This window comes from Excalfactoria chinensis, chromosome 19 (assembly GCF_039878825.1).
Source record: "Excalfactoria chinensis isolate bCotChi1 chromosome 19, bCotChi1.hap2, whole genome shotgun sequence".
NCBI lineage: Eukaryota > Metazoa > Chordata > Aves > Galliformes > Phasianidae > Excalfactoria > Excalfactoria chinensis.
This window is the reverse complement of record NC_092843.1, coordinates 3,004,088-3,024,191: the sequence shown is the minus strand read 5'-3', so window position 1 is coordinate 3,024,191 and position 20,104 is coordinate 3,004,088. Positions and strand designations below refer to the sequence as shown.

The 20,104-nt window shown below is 44.7% G+C and overlaps 1 protein-coding gene across 5 annotated transcripts in view; it reads right to left on the bottom strand.

The window, feature by feature from the left end:
* CUX1 (cut like homeobox 1) overlaps window positions 1-20,104 on the bottom strand; it is a 204,864-nt gene that overhangs the window by 106,499 nt on the left and 78,261 nt on the right. For all 5 annotated transcript variants that reach the window (XM_072353960.1, XM_072353955.1, XM_072353957.1 and 2 more), the window contains exons 4-8: window positions 18,057-18,135; window positions 6,882-7,019; window positions 3,432-3,555; window positions 1,885-1,961; window positions 1,028-1,094 (exon numbers count right to left, since the gene is read on the bottom strand). In XM_072353960.1, the coding sequence (XP_072210061.1) occupies window positions 1,028-1,094; window positions 1,885-1,961; window positions 3,432-3,555; window positions 6,882-7,019; window positions 18,057-18,135 (485 nt within the window). The remainder of the gene's footprint in view (window positions 1-1,027; window positions 1,095-1,884; window positions 1,962-3,431; window positions 3,556-6,881; window positions 7,020-18,056; window positions 18,136-20,104) is intronic.

Sequence of the window (20,104 nt, the reverse complement as noted above, 5' to 3'; positions counted from 1 at the left end):
GGGTTAAAAGGGTCAGAGCTTGCAACCACTGATCCCTGATCCCTGTTCCTGCAGCAGTGACTGCAAGACAGAATCACAGCAACAGAGCTGCCAAGCATCAGTTATGAGCAGAAAGGGAAATAAAGGCAATCTGAAGTAATTTAAGGCTCCATCAGAAACATCATTAGTATGCATCTCTTAGAGAAGGATGACATGAACGAGGGAAAAAAATACATTCAATCACCTCATATAGACCTTGAAGAAGACTGGAATTACAGAGAATAACCCAAATTTACTTTGAAAATTACTGTTAATGATATAAAAGCTATTTCAACCCCAGACACTGATTCTCAACTGCTATGGACAGAACTCTGTAAGCTCCAGGCTCCCCATGCTCTTCAGTGAGGAACTGGATCCTCCGTGCTGGCAGAGCCACACACTAAGAAATTAAAACTTGTTGTGAGTTGAAGTGGCCTTGAAAAGCCTGCTGGTGCCATGTGCCATACCTGAGAGCCGCTTCCTTATAAGCCAAAACAAAGCCACAGCACTCCTCCCACCAAACCTGCACTGAAGTCTCTCCCCACAGCATGGAGACTGACAACAGCCTTCTGCTTCCATTCTGTACAGATTGGGGTGGATTTGGGAGAACGATGCCATAACCAGAAAGAGTCAGGGTGCTTATCAGTGCTGTGGATATCCCTCAGTAAACCCTCATCCTTCTCAGCAAGACTGCAAAATCACAGAGAACATCTTCATTCTGAAAGTGCCCGATTTCTAAATAAAATATAAGAGACGGAATAAAAGATGCAGCACCTGAGAATTAAATTGGGAATGCAGCAGCATGTGGCCCAGGAAAAGTGTATTGTTGGGTAGAAAACCATGAGAATTAATCAACTCTCTGCAGGAGACCGAATTATGACAGTGTGTTCAAAAAAATGTGGACTCCTAAACCTCTCCCATCTTGTCCATTTCCAACAGGCAGCCAGAAAATACAAAAAAGCAACGACACCCTGAAGGAAGAAATGGGAGGAAAGCAACGAATTCTTACTTTGCAGTAGTTTCTTCATCGTATTTTGTTTTCAGATCAAACAGTTCTGTTCGGGTTTTTTCCAAGGCTAAAAGGCAAAAGCATGAAGCATTACACTGCTGTAACAATAGTGAAAGCAAGAAGCCTACTCCATTCTTTTTAATCCAGCCATAAATAAAGCTCTGTATCTCCCGATGAGAATTTCCTTGCTCTACCTTCTTACCTAGGCTAACCATTAAGACTTAGCAGAAATTTATCCTTCCATTTTTCCTTTTCTTCTGATATTACTTTTACATTATAAAAACTTCCAGTTTCCATTCTGCTTAACAAAACTAAGCATTACTCATTTCTTATTAAGCCAGCTAAACTGCTTATTCATTTGAAATATTTGCTGCAATAATTCAGGCAATAAAATTTCTTGTGCTCTCAAAGGAAACAAAAACAAACACATCCTGACCTGGAATATGTAAGAGTACAGAGATGGACAGAAATATTAATGGCAAGTCACACAGCAGAAGAGACACACCAGGAGATACTGGGCTCGTACTGAACCCAGCCCACTATAAATATTTATCACAGATCAGAAATGTGTGAAACCAGAGCAAAACACAATGTGGATGAAAAGTTCCATGGCTTCTTTTCATTGCAGTGATGTTCTAAAGCTGTACGAGCTTTGTGCTTGGCCGTGCCCACTGTATTTATCAACAGACTGGCTGCAACTCAAGCATTCATTTAAGGTGCGAAGCCCCAAAGAAGCTCTGATTCACAAAGCACATTCGAGCTCTGCTGGTTCACACACAGTCCTGACTCAGTGGAGGATCTCTGTCCTCTCACCTCCAGCCTGAGCATTGGTATAGGTCAGAATAGCGATGCCAAACCTGTTTGCAAAGCTTGAACTTTGTGTTCGGCTTCTTCCAGCTTCGAGGCTGTCGACATCTGTGTCTCCTGCAATTTTCTGTGAGAGGAAAAGAAGAGGTGAGAACGGAGCACGCCATCATGTTAAACAACTTACTTGTATTTTGCAAATTTGGAAGATAAAGTGATTAACTGTCTCCGCCGTAATCAGACAACTGACAACACCACACAGACTACAAGGTGCTTCAGTGGGACCCATAAATCATGTCACATTGCAATACTGTTCATACTTTGCAGTCCCACTTATTAAAATTTTAGCAGTGTAGCCACCTCATAACATAAGCTGTGAACATTATACAAGAGTTGACTGCTATATAAATGACAACTTCAGAGGAAGGTTTTCTTGAGCATAATTTGTTTTGGAAATGTCACACACATTAAGAAAATTGTCACCAAGCACCCTCTGTTGTACTAAGTTAGTACAAGGAGAATGATGCATTTCCATTTTACTGTCATAATGAAGAAATTTCTTGCCATAAGTGATATACCGGATAGATGAGGCAGCTGTTTCATCACAGCTATAATGGGTGTCAATTTCAGTAATATTATTTAGCGACTCCAAAAAAAAATAATCCGGAGATTTCAAAACAAATTTCACATTGATATTTTCTCTATAACATAATCAGACCTTTCATATGCTCACATTCCTTATGACCACAGGCAGTATTTTCTGGTGTGTGTCAGCAATGCACACGTTAGCATCATCCTTCCACGCAGCCACTACATCCTTTGCTAATGGGTGAATGAAAGGACTTATAAAACCCATCTTTAGAGAGGAGTTTGTCCAGCATCTCCCAGAAGACGTTATTTTTGTGACATTGCTTTTAAGATATTCTGCAGATTTTGGAATTGTGAAATGCCTTATGAAAACACCAGCATCTGACTTGTGCTCTCTAAGGTACATTCCTTTATTCTCCAACACGACTGATCAGGATGGTAACTATTTGCAGTGAGAAACATGCGACAGCAATAATGTAAAAAACTAAAGTACTCGTTAATTTTAACACCAGAACATGCAAGCTGTTTTGAAGTTCTAGTTCAGGAACACAGACTCCTTCTTAGACACGATCGTATGCAGGAGTGAAGCACCTCTCGAGCACCTGAAATATCTCAGGGCTGTACCGACTGCGCAATGATGTTCTGACACAGCAAGTGGGCACAGCAGAGTGAAATACAGTGTGAGCTAATGGAGAAAGATCAGTGACACAAAGGACAATGCAGCCAGTGAAGAATAAAAGCAGGTTTGCATTCTTCTGAACATGACACCCCTCCATACAACGCTACTGCCAAGCAACAATCTGTCCTGATTTTACTCCTACACTTTCACGATTGTTTTTCTGTGCAAAGTTGAGTATCAAATGATTCTGTGTCAAAACCATAAATCACCAGAATCCCTCAAATAATGACCTGTCTCAGCACACCAAAGAAAGGATCCCGGATGGGAGGAGTAAGCGGAAAAACACATCTCTCTTTTTTCTACGGTACCTACAGAGGACACATGCACACTCACCTCTCCTTCTCCGCAAAATCATTTTGTAGCTTTTGTTCTTTTTCCAGAGCTATGTTCTCAGCTTGGTTCTTCAGGGTCTGTTCATATTCTCGGATCTTCTCTTTAAGTGCTTTTATTGTAACCTCTACAGAAAAACAATAGGGAAAGAACGAGTTTACACGGCTCCACGTGGCTCCACAACACAAGGCTCTCTTTACCCTGTAGGCTCAGTGTGTTTTAAACTTTAGCTCTTCAACTCTGACACAAAATCGATGGCTATGAGTCCCTTCAGAGACCTTTTACTCCCTAAATGTTAAATTGAACTTTAAGTGTTTATGTTGAGAAGGATCAATGCAGTTTGCTGGAAAGCAGAGAGGAGGTTTCTCTAACATGACTTAAAAAAAAAAAAAAAAAAAATCAATTCTAAAATATAATATCACCTTATTGACTGGTCTCGAATTAGCTCTCTGCTGAGTACAGATTAATAAAGTCCCACTGTGGGTTTAAGTATGCATTTCTACATAGGACAGTTAATTCACCTAACTGTGCTCATGTAAAAAGAGGCAGTTTTACTATGGTTCATGCACAGATGCAATCTAACACTAATTGAACACATATCTCGGGTACAGCTTTGTTCTGCTTCACAACTGATGACAAACGCGGCAGTTAAGATTTAACTGCAGTACTAACAACAGATCAGATGCAACAGACACTCTGGAGCCCTTCATACCCCCGTTACTCAGACTGCCTTGTCATCCTCGCTGGGCTTCATGCACAAGCACCAAGTATTACAGCTCTGTGAGTGCACTTGTAGTCTATCAGGGAATCTGAATAAACCCTCCTTGCAGATGAAGGAGGTTCCTTGCATTTCCTGTGCCTGGTGATGAATGAGAGACGAGGCAGAAACCTGGAGAGTCACAAGGAGCCGCTGATGGACAGTATCATGCGTGTCCTCATCCATTCCTATGTGAAAGCCCTCTGATCCCACCCACAGGAAAGGACCGAATCCTTATAGGGGCCATGAGAGGAAAAGCAGGACATTCAGCAGAGTGTGCTTTGTAACAATAATGGAATTTGGAAAAAGCATCAGAGTGCCAGAAGTCTTGCAGCTAGCAACACGCTTCAGTGTACTTACAGAGAGATGTGGCGGGCTAAAGGCATCCGCTTATTAGCAGCTGCCATTAACGATGCTTTGGGAGAAATACCTTTGGATATAAAACATTTCTGGCTCTGCAGAAATATGGGAGAAAGACAATCTCTGCTATGAAAAGTAAAGCCTAAGTACTTGGGAAAAAAGATCTCAATAACACAACCAAAACCAAGCGTAATCCTTTAAAAGCCTGCACTCTCAGAGCTGACTGGGGAACCGTCCCAGCAGACAGCAGATACCGGGAGATAAGGTCTGCAGGCTGGGAACTGCACTGAAGGCAGCTGGCCAGAGAGACCACGAGAGCAGAGGGAGAGTGGAGAAGGGACTGCCAGCACACCCCTTACTTCTGAATGAAGGAGTGGGATTGTGCTTGCCGTGCAAAAATCAGATGGGTCTCATTACTGATTGATAAGCCATGAAAGGGACACGATGCTTTTTTTTTTGTAAAGAAGTTAATAAGAAATGCTTGTGAGATCTGGGAAATAGGAATTCTGCTCTCCTGAATAAGCAAAGGGTGCTCCTTGACACGTTCAAAAGGATGCCCACTCATACATACAAAGGATGTACTATTTGTGCTGGGGGAATCTTTGCTGCAAGTATTTCCACATCTAAAAGTGCAAAAGTATTCAGGTATATGAATAAGCACAGAATCCAATAAGCAGCTTCCATTTCAATAATCTCAAGGAAGTTATTAGAGTTGCATCTTACCCATTCAGAGTGCCCTATTTTAAAACAGAGTACTAAAATTGATGCAAAAATGAACAAATATGGGGGAAAAAAAGTATAACTTTTATCTGCTTTTACCTCTAGGCACAGACTAATCCTCTGCACTGTTCCATGAACTAAGTGCCTCTTTTGCTGTTCAGGTCAGCTGAAGCCTGTTAGCCACTGCCATTTATACCAGTTTTGGAAGAAGTTCTTAAAGGCATTGTACAGCTTGTATACAGCCCTCCAAACAAAGAGATTAACTGATCAAAGCACCCTTAGCTAACAACAGGCTTTTCCCTGGATATCTTATTAATGCCTGTTTGAAATAGAGTGTGAAACTATTGTGCTGGCGTCAAACACAGTGCAAACACCAGAGTGGCAACGCAGAGAGGAAGTCAGCATGCACAAGGGGAAACAAAGACACCAGTTTGTGCACAGCTGCTGCAAACAACGATGGAATCTGAGATCTATCCCACTTTCAGGGATGAAGCCCTGTGTCATGCCTGAATGTATGGGATACAGCCTTGTGACAACTGCACAGGGAGTTACAATTCTTGCATATTTCCAGTGCAAGACTGCTAGCGTGCAGCATTATGGTTTTATGGTTGCCACGTAACCCTTTCTGCAGTGCAGCCTGAATCTTTGCAGGCTGGGACCTGTCCTCCCCAAGGGCCATCCCTTCCACGTTAATATCATGTAGGTGTACAGATGCTCCTTCTGCTGAAAATGAGATGCAATAAATCCAACCTGGCTGTTTAGGTTGCTTTCAAACATTACCCATTTGGGTGCAAAGGCTCCATAGTCTAAGAAAGCTTCAAAGTCTCCAAATGTGTAGAAAAGCCCTTCTTCTATGATGCAGCACTTAGTATTGAACATGAAAATGACAGGCACCACGTACAGGGAAGCAGGCGTACAACCAAGCAGAATTTGTTTCCTGGTGCAGGAAACGTGTTCTTCTGAGATACAAGAAAACTTGAACAGTCCTAAAGACAACAGGCTTTAAATCTAATTGAGATTTTCATGGATGTCCATCTACTCCGGTCTCATGAAAACTTAATTAAACATAATTAGCTTGTTTGAGTTATTCCACACCGTTCTTTGCACAGTTCGCACAGTAAATGTAATGTATGCATGCTGAATGTACTCCAGCAGCATAATTCAGATCCACATGAGGGAAAACCAAGAGTAAAATCTCCATCTGTCCAAGTCTGTACCCATGTATGAAACACTGGGGTGTTTTCTTGTGCACGGCTGTGTAAGATGTGTGTTCCATGTGCACCCACGCGCCCATTCAGCTTGATGTCAGCAGCAGAACAGCCTACATGTAACTTCAGCTGGTGGAGTCACTTCCAGGCAGTGCTGGAGGAGGCTACAACACAGTGACAGCCTCATTCTTTGATGTGGTGCTACAGAAACCTTTCAAGAAACCCAAAGAGTGTAACCCAAAGCCACACACGCACAAATGCCCAAGTGGCAACAATACACTACTATGCTTTCTTCACTGAATTTCAATGCTCCCGTCAACTCTGCCAGTAAGAAATAGAACTAAATTCACTCTCAGTCAAATGTCACTATGCATTAAAAGCTGATAAACGAACACATTTGCAACCTACCCTGATTTTTCACCTCGGCAAATTCCTTGTTGTATTCCTCTAGAGTTTCCCTAAGTTTCTGGTTCTCTGTTTCGATATCGTGCATGCGTTGAACCTTCAGCTGAAGCTGCTGTCCTAAATCCAAAGCTGGAACTGGATCTGAAAAAGAAACAGTACAGTAAACCGTAAGTAACACTTCTGCAACTGCAGCAGCTCAGAGTACAAGTAGCCTTCTTTCTCTATTGATACCCAGCGACGAGCTTGAATTACTTTTCCTGTACTTTCCCCTCTCCATAATCTACATAATTATGAAAAATACAGACAGGTAACTTTATCTAAGCTACCCTTTAGATTGGGGCGTGCCTTCCTCACTGGGGCCTTTACCCACAGGGCAGTCTGCCCTGGGTGCAACCAGTCGTAATGCAACAGCGTGTGACAGCCTAAAGCTAGCTATTTTTCTTTCCAAAATGAGAAGTTAGAAGGAGAAAAGCAACCCAGACAATACCATCCATGGACAGCTGGTGTCCCTTAAATACCTTTGCTTCTGCAGGAGTGGATTTCTGATGAAGACTCTGCCCTCCCGCACAGCTGAGCACACTAAGAGCTTATTTGATGAGAGAGATGTAAGCTGTGTTTTCTCAGAGCGACAGATCAATAATAATTGTGTGAATTTAACACCATAAATCTTGGATTTTGTGACCTGCGTTCCCCATTTTTCTTACGCTTCTAATCGAATAAACATCAGAAATTGTTTCCTAAGTTGTTGTAATATTAATTCCCTTTCTGAGGACACACCTGACATGCACACGTGTCATTTATTCTGGGATTTCTTCCCCATCGGGACAGGAAAATGCTGGAGTCCGGCGGGCTTATAAAAGATTATTGAATACATTTCTGTTATGGGCGCCAGCATCTCTTGTGGAATGGCTGCAAAGATTTAGTCTCCTGTCGAGGAATGCTAAACACCAAACTCAGCGGATCAACAACAGTATATGTTAGGGAGTTCACTTAATTTCCAACCACCACAGTCATTAATTTTTCAGACCACCCTCAGTCTCTGGAAACACATAATAAGTCTATTGTACCTCTGTTAACACATTAAGCATGAGCCTGTGTGTTTTTTCAATATGCCAGCATTGTTTCATAGTTTATAAAAGAATAGTACTGGGTTATGTTGAGCTCGGAGACACTGTAAGTAGCAGTCTGCTGCATTTTGTTACTTCACTTCTTCAACAGCTCATGGCATTACCCCGTTCATAATACAAAATCTAGGTTGCTTGTCATCTGCTCTCTGTGCATACATAGTTTATGACTACATCGCTTTTTCATTTATGCTTTTTAGGCCAAATACTTTTCGTTATTATTATCTGCATTAAAATATTTATAATAAATCAAACTTAAAATGTTATTGCGGCAGAGACGGGGTGGGGGGGGGGGGGGGTGGACAGGTAAGGAATTACACACCAAGCTTAAGGCACAGCAGCAGCACAAGTTACAGTCCCTCCAGCACTGCTGTGCGGCCCCATTAAGGAGCAGGCTGTCACAACATGCCCTTCTCCCACGGAGGTCTGTGACCCTTTATGGGACCAACCGCTCCGTCAGCACCGTGCTGCAAAGCCAGGCCTGGGCAGCAGGGATCTGAGTGCTGCTTATGGTATTTCTACAACATAGCATTAAGATGCCACGGGAAAGTGAACTTCACCAAACTGTGAGTGCCATTTTAACCCCCCTTCCTTTTAGTTTTATTCCTAAGCTCAATGTAAGAACGCCGCACACCGTTTTGCTCCAAACGCGCGTGGCTTTTTGCTTTTAAAACAAGACAAAAAACCAACGTGGGCGTTATGAAGTGAATAATGACAAACCTTTCGTCAAATCTCAGGTCCCCGAGCAGCTTCATGCACAAAATGAAAATGCTCACGATCTCATAATTATTCATCAGGACATGTATATTTAATTTAGCTCTATTAAAGGTTAATGTTCAAGTAGCAAAACAGTGGCAGAACAAACAAAATGCAAAAGCAGTCTCTGCACATTAAACTTTCCCAGAACCCATTTGAAGGACTGATGGCCTGCAGCCACTAAATACTGCGAAGGACACGGCATGAGCACCTCTTAGCCTTAATTGTTATCACTGCATGGTAATAAGCTGACCGAGATGCTGTGACCAGAGACACAAAGAATTCAGTTCTCGCGACCAGCCCTAAGGTGCTCTTCAATTTAAAGAAACACCCCTAAAAGGCCACGATTTCTGAAGTATTTATGAACGCCAATTAATACGAAACAAGCATAAACCCTGTTGGAGTGGAGGGGATTTAAATATAAATAAAAATAGCCCGCTTCTCCCAATGCGTGCATGCATGAAGAAGCATACCTCTGTATATTAACCAGGCTTACAAAGTGTGCTTCATGTCATTTAACAGGAGGTCACTGAATTTTTAAACAAGCAATGGACCAAAACTTTCGATTCATTACACAAACAACAGGCACACGTGTTTCAGACAAATCAAATGCCACGAGCTCACAGGCTGCAACAAAGACAGAAATGCCTTTTTCTTTAACTGCTATAAGAGTAAAATCATCTCGAATAACACCTAAACGTAGAAAGCTCATTGCAAATTATTCTCCTTGTTCAGCTCTTATCTGGCTTGCGGAAGTTCAGGATCTCTGCATGGCACGAGATAAATAAGAAATGAGAAAAAAGACAAAAAGAATCAGCTCATCTAAAAGCCCTTAATGCGACCGGTACTGCCCAGCAGTAAGTGGAGATGCCTGTTTTTACACTGGGTTCTGTACACGTTTCTATCTTATCCTGCCCTGTCCTGCTCTCCTAAGCCACTTGTTGCACCGTGTGTGCATACAGACCCCCACACACCCAGAGCTGATCCCTGATGAGCCGTGGGTGTCCCTGCTCAAGGCAGGGTGTTGGATCTGACTGCCTTTAAGGGCCCCTTCCAACTCTAACCATTCTGTGACACCAGCGCTGCTGCTTTTGCTTCCCCAAAGACCTCACTGAGCAGCTCAGAGGAGCTGAGCAGACATGGCCCAACTAATGCAAATGCGAGCAAACAAAAAGGGCAACATTATAGAGCAGTTCATATTGTCTATCTAACAAGTGGGGTGCAAAGCAGCAGCTGCGCGCTTCCAGACCACCCTCATGCCCCGATGTGCAAGAGAACAAATGATCATTGCTGCTGTTTCTGCGTGTAAACATAGCACCAGTTTTGAAGCAACCTAAAGACAGGTTCCGGTGAAACTCTGCTTTGCATTAGGAGCCGGATGGAGGCAGCGCCTCACACCTGCAGCCCCAAACTACAAGCCTGGCCTATCAGTGGCCAACACGACTTCCAAACTGAGTGCTGTTCATGGAGACCAAAGGCAGTGCTCAGTGACAGAGCAGCACCCGCTGCCCTCCCTGGGCACTCAGGGGCCGGACACTGACATCACACTGCTCACGTTGCGCCGGGGCACTCTGGGCTAATGTAATCATACGATTACATAATTAACCCAGCTGTCTCATTAAGAAAATCAACTGGAATTCAGGGCATAATTAGTCATACAGCAATTAGCATGCTGATGAGCAACTGATGAAAAGCTGTCTCGATATGGAGTATGCTGGGACCACCCTCGTTATTTAAAGAGAGGAGGGGAAAAGCTCCGGATCGTAACGCTGCGTTGGAGGTCGGCGTTTCGGATGCTGGAAGCTCAAAAGTTATCCGAACATCTCGCTCAGCTCGGAGCTGTCAGATAAGGGGGAGACGCTGTCAGTGCTTCAATACAGAGAGAAATACGGAGCTGTCGGTGCCCGCAGCACAGCGGGACGCTGGGGCCGCCCTCACTCAGCCCTTCCCGGCAGCCCCGGGGGGAGCGAGGCAAGGCCCGGCCTGGAGCGGGCGGAGCGGAGCGGGACGGGACGCGCCTGAGGCGGCACCGTGAGCGGGAACGGCCGCGCTCCCTGAGGCGCTGCGCGGAGCTGTGGGCCGCACGAAGCAAAAAGTCTCAATCCGCTGTTGTAATAAAGCAACCCGAACCCTTCTGTGTGAGTGCGGTGCCTGCGGGCCCGCTTTGTTTGTTTACAAACGTGGGTAGAGCCACGCAGCAATCTGTATCTTAAGATGGAGCTCTCCTTTCCAAAACAATGGGCTCCGAGCTCCCTCCTCGCCAAGAAATCAAGTTATGAAACAGTGCCAAACTTCGGGGGCAATTAATATTTCATTCCGCCGTAATGCGTTTCCGAAGGTTTGGGTCTAAAAATAAGCCGTTTCACAAAGAGCTTGCTTTTGTTGCCCAAAGCGCGGTGTAAGGAAAGCTCCCCCTGGTCGCTCACAGACACCCACAGCAAGCGATAAGAGAGGGGAGAAAAACAACAACTCCTCCTCAGCACGGCGTTATTAACGCAATTTGAGCGTTTTTTTTAGCTGTTTTTATTGCTTATTCTTAAAGCCCGGCGGTGCCAACATGCTTTCACCACAGTGCTGAAGGTTTTTGGGTTTCCTGAAGGCACCGCTCTGGGTCCTGAACTTCCTCTGGAGATCGTATCTGAAAATAACCTGAGAGCCTGCTTTGGAAAAAAAAAATATATATATATAGTAATTACACTGTGGCTTTTGAATATTCAAACACCTCGCAGCGTACTTAATTAATTCATTAATTATTCCCCAGAAATTTCAGGGGTAAATTGATATAGCCTAGAGAGACCGAGACAAAGATTTCGCGGAATGAATGATAACTTTGCTCCCTTTTCCCCCCCGACTCTTGCAGCCCGGGGACAGAGCAGCTACGGCCGCAGAATTACATCCAGTTCTGATGCAGCCCCTTGGAACAGGGGTAGCAAAACGACAGCACAACTGGCCCTGCTGCTCATTAATTGCAATGAAGTGGCAGTGGCAACACCCTGATGCCCACAGGGTCATCTGAAATGGTGTGAGATGCAGTAGGGCTATTTTGGCCACAATCCTGTGGATCCCCCTTTGCCATTATGGGGCTTTTAGATTGGTGGGCTGCTATTTCAAAACATCTTTTTGGTGAGCAACAATAGAACTCAAGGGGAAGGCATGGAGCTGCGATGTTGGGCATCAGGAAGAGGCGCTGCACCAGGGTACGTGGGCACAGCCCTGAGCTGGTGGCATTCAGATGTGTCTGGATAACACTGAGCCGTAGGGTCTGAGTTTTGGATGCTTTTTTGGAGCCATGAATTGGACTCAATCCCTCCCAATTTGAGATATTCTATCGTTCTATGATCCCTTTTTCATCTACCAGCATGGCAACCTGCTGGACGGATGCTCTGGACTTACACCAGGCTGTGAGATGTATCTCCATCCCAGCAACCAAAAGAGTCAAACAAGGCAGTGTAAATGATTGATTCCTTAATGAATTGTGTCTCAGTTCCCTTTATTTTCAAAGAAGGAACAAAAATTAATCCACGGAGAAGTTTTTAATATTCAAAGTGGGTACGCATAATAGGTGATACAAGATTTTATGGCACTATAATATGCCAGCTAAAAAAGGAGCTAGTGAGTTATAAGAGAAACCACTGCCACTGAAAATGCTCATTTGTCATTAATATTCTTGTAATGGCTGAAGACATTGGAATTTACTGCTTGCACATTGAGCTCAATACAAAGCAAAGGGCATTTTACAGAAAATCATTCATACGCTGAAAGTTTCATTTCTTCTGTTTTGAGATTATAAAAGAGAAACCTCCATTGTGTTCGAAAGCTCCGTGTATACTCAGAGGGGTTTGTTCTGATTCCATTTCACATTCCTGCCACTGAGGAAGGGAAAGTCTGCTATCCCCCATCACACACGTTGCCTCTTCTGCTCTGAATGTGCAGCCCTGCTCCAGCTACCATGGTTAGGGTTGTCCTAAGCCTAAAGCAGGAGCTTGCCCAGGGCGCTGCAGCAGCACCTCCAGGCTCAGGTACCCATCGCTGCAGGGCTCTCCTGTGCCCGTTCAATGCATCCTTCCCCTTATCTGCACCTCCCCTCTTCCTCCTGTGCCTCCAGCCTACCAAGTAAAACAGGGCTTGACAACCACACAATAAATTTTTCAAAGTGCGTGCTTTAGGGATATTTCTTCCTTAGAATATTTATTCCAGCTTTTACAAAGGAATTTATCCAATTATTAATTCAACGAGGAAAAATGGATGAAAAAGGTATGTGATCAGACAGGCCCCAATTGGAAGCAGCATATTCAAGCATCAAAGCTATTTTTAGTTATTGTGACACTGTTCTCAGTGAGGATCAAGTGAACGGGTATGAAGACCAGCAGTGGCCAGGCCTTTGTGCCTCATCAGAAAACAACCACGTAGCCCTCAGTGCGCCCTACCAGTGTGCACTCAGCCAGCACAGATCCCACATGGTATCTTCCCGAGAGGCACAGCGCAGAACTGCGACCCCAGAGGGGAGGAGGCTGAAGTGATTACGAGCTGCTTCCACCTTCCTCAGTGCTGGAAATTCAGGGTAGCAGCCACTGACCGCAGCAAACCGCAGCTCCGAATCTCCCCACGCAGCTCTTCACCCCCACCTCAGGCGTTCTTTAGTGCAAAGGTTTGCAGAACAGTTTGTGGGTAAATCGCCATTGCCTACGTTCCCTCGTTTCTGATTCTATAGACTCCTCTCCCAGCCCAAACTGGGGCATTTTAAATATGTTTATATAAGTCTGCCTCTTTTTTTTTTAACCTGGCCCGAACATGCTGGCTAAGCATCACAGTGCCAGCCTTCAGATGGGTACAGCCGCACGCTGCATCACTACCTGCAGCCGCATGGCTTCACTCATTTTCACTCTTTCAAGTATTAACGACGTCCAATTTTCTGCTTAATTTTATCAGATTTTCAAGTGCCTTTAGAAAGACACCCTACTGCTCTCTGCGAGGTGCTGCATGCACTGCTGCTGCTGTCCATGAATAAGTTCGTTTTGCCTCCTTTCCTCCTAGGACTACTCACTGTCACGCTGATTTGTTTTCTCTCTAACGTCGAGCAAAGGCACTCGTTATGAATATTCATTTCCACTGCAAAGTTAGGGGCAGCAAAAATACCAACAGCCCTTTCATTTTACGCTTCTAGCTCCAGTTTTATTTACGTAGATCTCAGTTGAGAAGGGGCGATCACTTTGACACCTATCACTGTTTATCAAACCTGGGACTGCTTGGGATTTTTCACATCATGTGTGCGGAGGGCAGACATTGCTCAGAAAGGCTCCGTGCTGATCAGCCGCGATACACCACAAACTCGTGTCACAGCCTGATACTGCTGAGAGCTTCTGAACCAATTAACAATTAGCCGAATGAAAAGGACCCTGAGAATTAACTTTTGCCTGCCGTGTTTTGAGCATGAATTTCCTGAAGTGTATCCACTCATCCCTCCTCTGCTGGCACAAAGGCTCTGCGTGCTTGGCTTTTAACTTCAGCACACTGGGCAGCCTTCTGGTCATCTGGGTGCAAACAGGCCGTGCGGACCTTCTCCTATCAGCACTGGTATTAACCTTTACGCCTTCTCCTTAACATGACGCCCAACAAAACAATCCAAACAAGTCACATAATGTCCAAGAATACGACGGCTTCACACACATTCATCACCTCCAACATAAGCAAGAGATAACTTTTCTGAGAAGAAATCTAACCTGCTTTTTTCTCGTGTCACCTTTAATCACAGAACATTGATCGAGTGGGTGTTTTAATGGCATTCTTCTCACAGCCCAAGCAGCAAACCAAGTGGCTAAATGGTAACTGATCAGAAGCAAATGGAGCTGGGGACTGTGTGCCTTGGTAAAGGAATGGAGCTTTCCTCATGGGTGAGAAGCACATTTCTGCCTGTAGTAAGTCACTAACATTTACTTTAATTGATTACTTATTTTTCAAAGAACTTTGTGCTTCCTCAGCCAAATCACTCCTTGGAAAAGAAAGCCCCGTGCTGGGCAGTGTGAGATCTGCAAGGCTGAGAGTCCTGCAAGCACGGCGTCCCTCCCTCCAGCCCTCCTGCAGGGCAGCCGGGCGCTTGGCACACGATTTATGGCAGCCAGGAGCAAGGGAAAGACTAAATTTCCACTCCAGCCGTCTCTCACAGTTACTGCTTCGTATTGTTTTGACAGGATGCATTAAAAAAATTGTACGTTTCTTCTTTCTAGCCTCTATTCTGTTTTATGCTGTCCTTAGTAGGGGCTCCTCTGAGCTAGAATGCACATTATGTAGCACCAAACTGACGGCGAATCTGATCACAGCAGACCTGCGAAGAGCCTCCAATAAAAACACACACCCTTTTACACTGCAAGAGACATTTCATTTAGTTCCTTCTTGATGACATTCAGATCAAGCAGAAATGTGCACCATTTACAGTTCAGCCCTAAAGCTGCACAGTCCCACCAAACTGAGAGCAAGTCTGTGCTAACCTACCCTGCCCTTCACAACGCACATGCTGACAAACCTCCACCTGATCCCTGACTGTACCCTGGCAGGGTGTAACGAGGTGTGGGACCTGAGCACTGCAGCACCCAAACCAGCTTCCCCAGGTGCAGGGAGCAGCAGGAGCAGGCAGACGCAGGTACTGCTCTGACAGCTTTGGGCACTGCTGCAAAGTGTGCACCATCGGCTGTTCCAGGGAGTGATTGATGGCACCCGAATTCAGTTTAATTGATGCCACCGCAAGATAGAGGATTTTCTGTTTAAAGGCAGAAGTTGTTTCTTTTTGTCTACGCAGCAGCCATTCGTAACGGGAATATTACTGAAAGCCAAGAAAATGAAAGTCTGGCGTTGTGCAGTAATTGCACAGCAATAAAGAGACAGCATAAAGTGAAATTCAAGCAGTTTATGCAGATACTGCTGTCTGGCATTCACCCCGGTCTTTTAACCTTTACTTGAAAATCAGAGTGAAGTTGAGTTTAAGAAGAGAAAAATAAACACTGTGATTATCGAACACAAGTTTGAAAAGAAAAATACTGAATTTTTAATATTGCCCATACTTCATATTTTTTTTCTGCTAAAGCTTTAGAAAGAGTGAATTAGGAATGTACTGCAGGAGAGCACTGCGCCTCCTGACACACAGAACGCTGGGCTCCAGTTTCACTCTCAGTGTTTGCAAGATGAAGACCCTGAAAGCCAAGGGCCCAACATAACACACTTGCTCTATTGAATTAGAAGGTAGGCAGCCTTGCACAGATGGCAGAAAGCTTCCTCAAAACACAAACTCAACCTCCCTTTGCCTCACAATAAATACACTCGCAGTATTTTTAAAGGTAAGTTGTGACAACCTTGCTGATTAGTGCAATTCATGTGGCAGCGTTCACTTTTCTCTACTGCATACTGAAAGTATGGCAGTTAAATGAGAAAATTAATCCCATTAATTAAAAATGTTCAGTCTCGAGCATACAGAGTGATCTGAGTGAGAACCGCAGCTGTACATACGCACGCAAAGCAAAGTGTTCCCTATCATATGTGCTTCCCTTTAGGACGGACACGTTTTGCAGCACCAACCAATGGCAATTCTATTTTAACAGCACCCTAAAACTGGAGAGACGTGGAAAGGTTTATTTCCTAAAGAGAAAACCACCTGATGGATGTAGAAAAATGCACAGAACGCCACTTTTCCCTCAAATCCTTGGCTTGGACAGCCTGAGAAAAAAAACAAACCTCTGCTCCGAGTCAGGAAAGAAAATCATTAAACTTCACTGAACCCATAAAGCACCAATAGCTGGAGTTTCCATACAGATCACTGTGTACTAAAATTAAAATAGAAGCCCTTTTTAATTACATAAAGTGTGCGCGTTATTACTGAAGAGAGGAATACAAGCTTTCCTCGAGAACCATAAAATTGGCTGCTGGGAATTAAACTTCAACTGCAATTATTATATGGTCCTATAAAGGATATTGAACGTCTGATAAAACTGCGCCCTTGTCATGTAACAGTGATGCTTAACGCCAAACAACCACTGCGGCATTCCAGCCATAGCTTTCTCAGAACATCCCAGCTCCCTTCTCACACCGAAAAGAAAACACTGCAGGATTTCAGAGCGAAACCTCTACCTAAATATCTGAAATACCAAACGGACAGGACTGGAGATATATCAGCCACACAAAGGCAGAACAGCACATGCGATAAATTAATGCTCATGTCTTCTGTACAGGAAAGCCCTCCATGAAGACACATCCAGTGTGGAAGACGGCTGTGCTGTGCTCTGCCTCACTCAGCCCCACCGCACCGTGACCATTACAGTGCTGTACATTCCTACTGGCTGTTCTCCTTCTTGTCCTGTTATTTGTTGTAAATACTGAGTACTGGCCGTGCTTCCACACAGCTACAGGAGACTGCTCAGACTTCTGCAGAATCTGGAATGTGCTTCTGATGCCGCCGGCATGCTCTGAGACCCACGGATGTAAGATGGAACTAAGACCTGCAGATATTTCTAATCCCACAGACTCCAGCGCACTCACAACTTAGCCAGGCCAAAATGTTTACATGGAGTCAGAATATCAAAGAAATACTTCTCTGACACTTAACATAAGGCATGTGCAGGGGAAGGCTGGACAAAGCGCCGTGACTGTGTACGGTGCAGTGCAAGTTTTGCTCTTGCAAAAGGAGGAGAACGTTCCTTTTCTGTAAAGCCATCTCCCATTGCAGCATGAGAGGTACGTCCTACCTACTGCATTGGGCTTCAGCCTGACTCTGCTACTCCAAGTCCAGCACCTGTGGTGATGCAAGGCTTCAGAAAAAAAGGCCTTTGCATGAGAGCATCTGAAGGCTCCCATGGAATTCTGGTGGTGAAAAATACCCAAAGCACCAGACACCAGCTCGGCTTTCCAAATTACAGCAGGAAACAAGCAACCTGGGCAGGGCTGGGATGGAGAGGGAAGGGCAGTCATGGTCTGGGACAAGCACTGCAAGCCCCTTTGGAAGCACACACATTGCCTCTCCATGCATTCTGGAAATGTATTTCTTTTTAACTGTGAAACATAGCAAATGAATTGTTCAATATTTGAATAATAAAAACTGACTCATACAAACATTGAGAAGTCAAACCAATTATCAGTTTCAAGTGAAGCCATGAAATGAGCCTTACTTCCTTCCATTAGAAAGAATGCTGGAGCGCTCGGTTTCAGAATCAAAACACAACTCGTGTTCAACTTAGCAAAGGGAGAACAAACAGCCAGCACCATCCACACCGAAACACACCGAAGGATTTTCAGAATAAGGAATTCATTTTCTTACCTGGGACATCAATTAATCTCTTATAAACATTCAAGAAGGCTGCCTCTGCTTCTTTGCTTCTTTTCCCCAACGCGTCAATCTGAGGGGGTGAGGAGAAAGAAGGCGTTAGATTGGATCCAATACAACTCGTGCTGTATCAGAGCTATAAGGATAAACGAAAACATAATACGTAAAGAGGAAACTTTATCTCCCGTGCACAGCTCCTGTAGCCTTGTAAGTTATTTCTGCTATGTTTGTACTGAATGTAATTCGAAGTCCTGTTTCAGCACAACGGCAATCGATATGTTTAAGAACACTGCTGCCTGCTGTGATTCTTCACTTTAAATCTTAATACAAAGAAAGCAAGCCAGGAGCTGGCCGGACAGGCGTTCTCCTCAGTAACTTTCTTTTACCGCTAATTAAGATGTAACACAACGAATGGGATCTGTGTGCCCTTCTGATGTCACGCTCTGCTTTCATTGCAGGAAGCATATTTTTCCATTATTTCCACTAAGCCTGTGAGAAGATGAAAAGATGCACTTTGGGGCACCTTCTGCTACCGAGCACTGAACAGCTCTGAATCTTCTCCATGCAAAGACCTGTGGAGACCGAGCTGCCCTGCGCTGCGGAGCTGAAGGCAGGCTGCTCTGGCTTCACGTTGGTTCTTACTTTGCATTAATTCATGCAGTGCTCATTTAGGAAGCTGCCAGCTCAGGTAAGGGAGAATAACGACCTCCCACCATCCATTATTTTCTCTAAACTTCTATTTTCCTCCAAAGCTTCACTATGGAAGGAAGGACACTTTACAGCTCTGACAATGAAGCATTCATTCCACAGCAACTTTTGGGTTCTTTTTTTGCAAACTTTTTCTTAATGTATTGGAAAACGGAGGGTTTGCAATTACTAAATAGTGACAGAAACTCCCCAAACCAGGCCCAATTCCACTGCATTGCTGCTCCAAAGCAGAGACAGAAGGGGAAGCAGGGAGCCTGGCAGCGCTTTCCAGCAGCTTACTCGAATCAGGAAACTAAAAGCACAGAGATTATCGTTCCCATATTTTAATAAAAAGCAAGGAAGGATCTGAAGAACTACAGATACAAAGGCCTGATACCAATTCTCCTGCATATTTGAAAAGCAGCTAATATTATGCAGCCATTTAAAGGTGCGTACGTCAACATGTACTAAAAAAGGAAGGTCTTGTCTGAAAAACGTCCTTGAATTCTTTAACCACTTATTGATTGGGCAGATAAGGCAGAAACAATGGACAGAGTTTACTGTCTCTGTGTTTCAGGAAAGTGTTTTATTGTGATGTTTTGCTATGCGTGCTGCCAGCCCGACGCGCCGCCGGGAAGCAGAGGTGCCAGGAGAGGAGACAAGGCACGGAGCTGCCGTCCTCAGTGCCACGGCTGTGCTGTGAGAATGGGGAGGGCAGGGGAAAGGGCTGGGGGATGGTCAGAGCAATGGAGGCAGGGAGCACGGGGGCAGAGCGTGGGACCTGCACGTGACTGCTGTAGATTAGTCTTATGGCTGAGAGTGACCTGCAGGGATCACCGCGGAGAGGATTAAGGGCAGAAAACTGAACTGTCAGGACAAGTGTGGAAATTGCATGGGAGCGCGAGGTATAAAACCCTCAAGAAGCACTGCCTGTGCTTCCAGAGCTCACCGAGAAAGGCTGCGGGAGGCACCAGAACCGCAGAGGGCATCTGGTGTGACGTGCCAGAGAGCAACGGGTTGGTGCTGGTGAATAACCCATTTATTAATTCCAATCCAAGCAATCACAGATGGACCGATGCTCATTAGGGAATGAGAACATAAGCAACTCAGAACATTCTTCACACGCAGAGTATTTGAAATGAGAATATGGAACCAAGTGCCAACGCTGGAAAGGCACTGGGTAGCACAAATCCGTGCCTGAGAATCAGATGGGAGAAGGAGGGAGCAGCCACCAGAAAGGCTTCGGAGATACTTGCTGGGTGCACAAAGACAGACTCTGAAGGCCAGAACACCATATGTCAGGCTTCGGGACCTCTGCGTTCCCACATACGATTTTCTCTCGCTGCTGCTCAGCA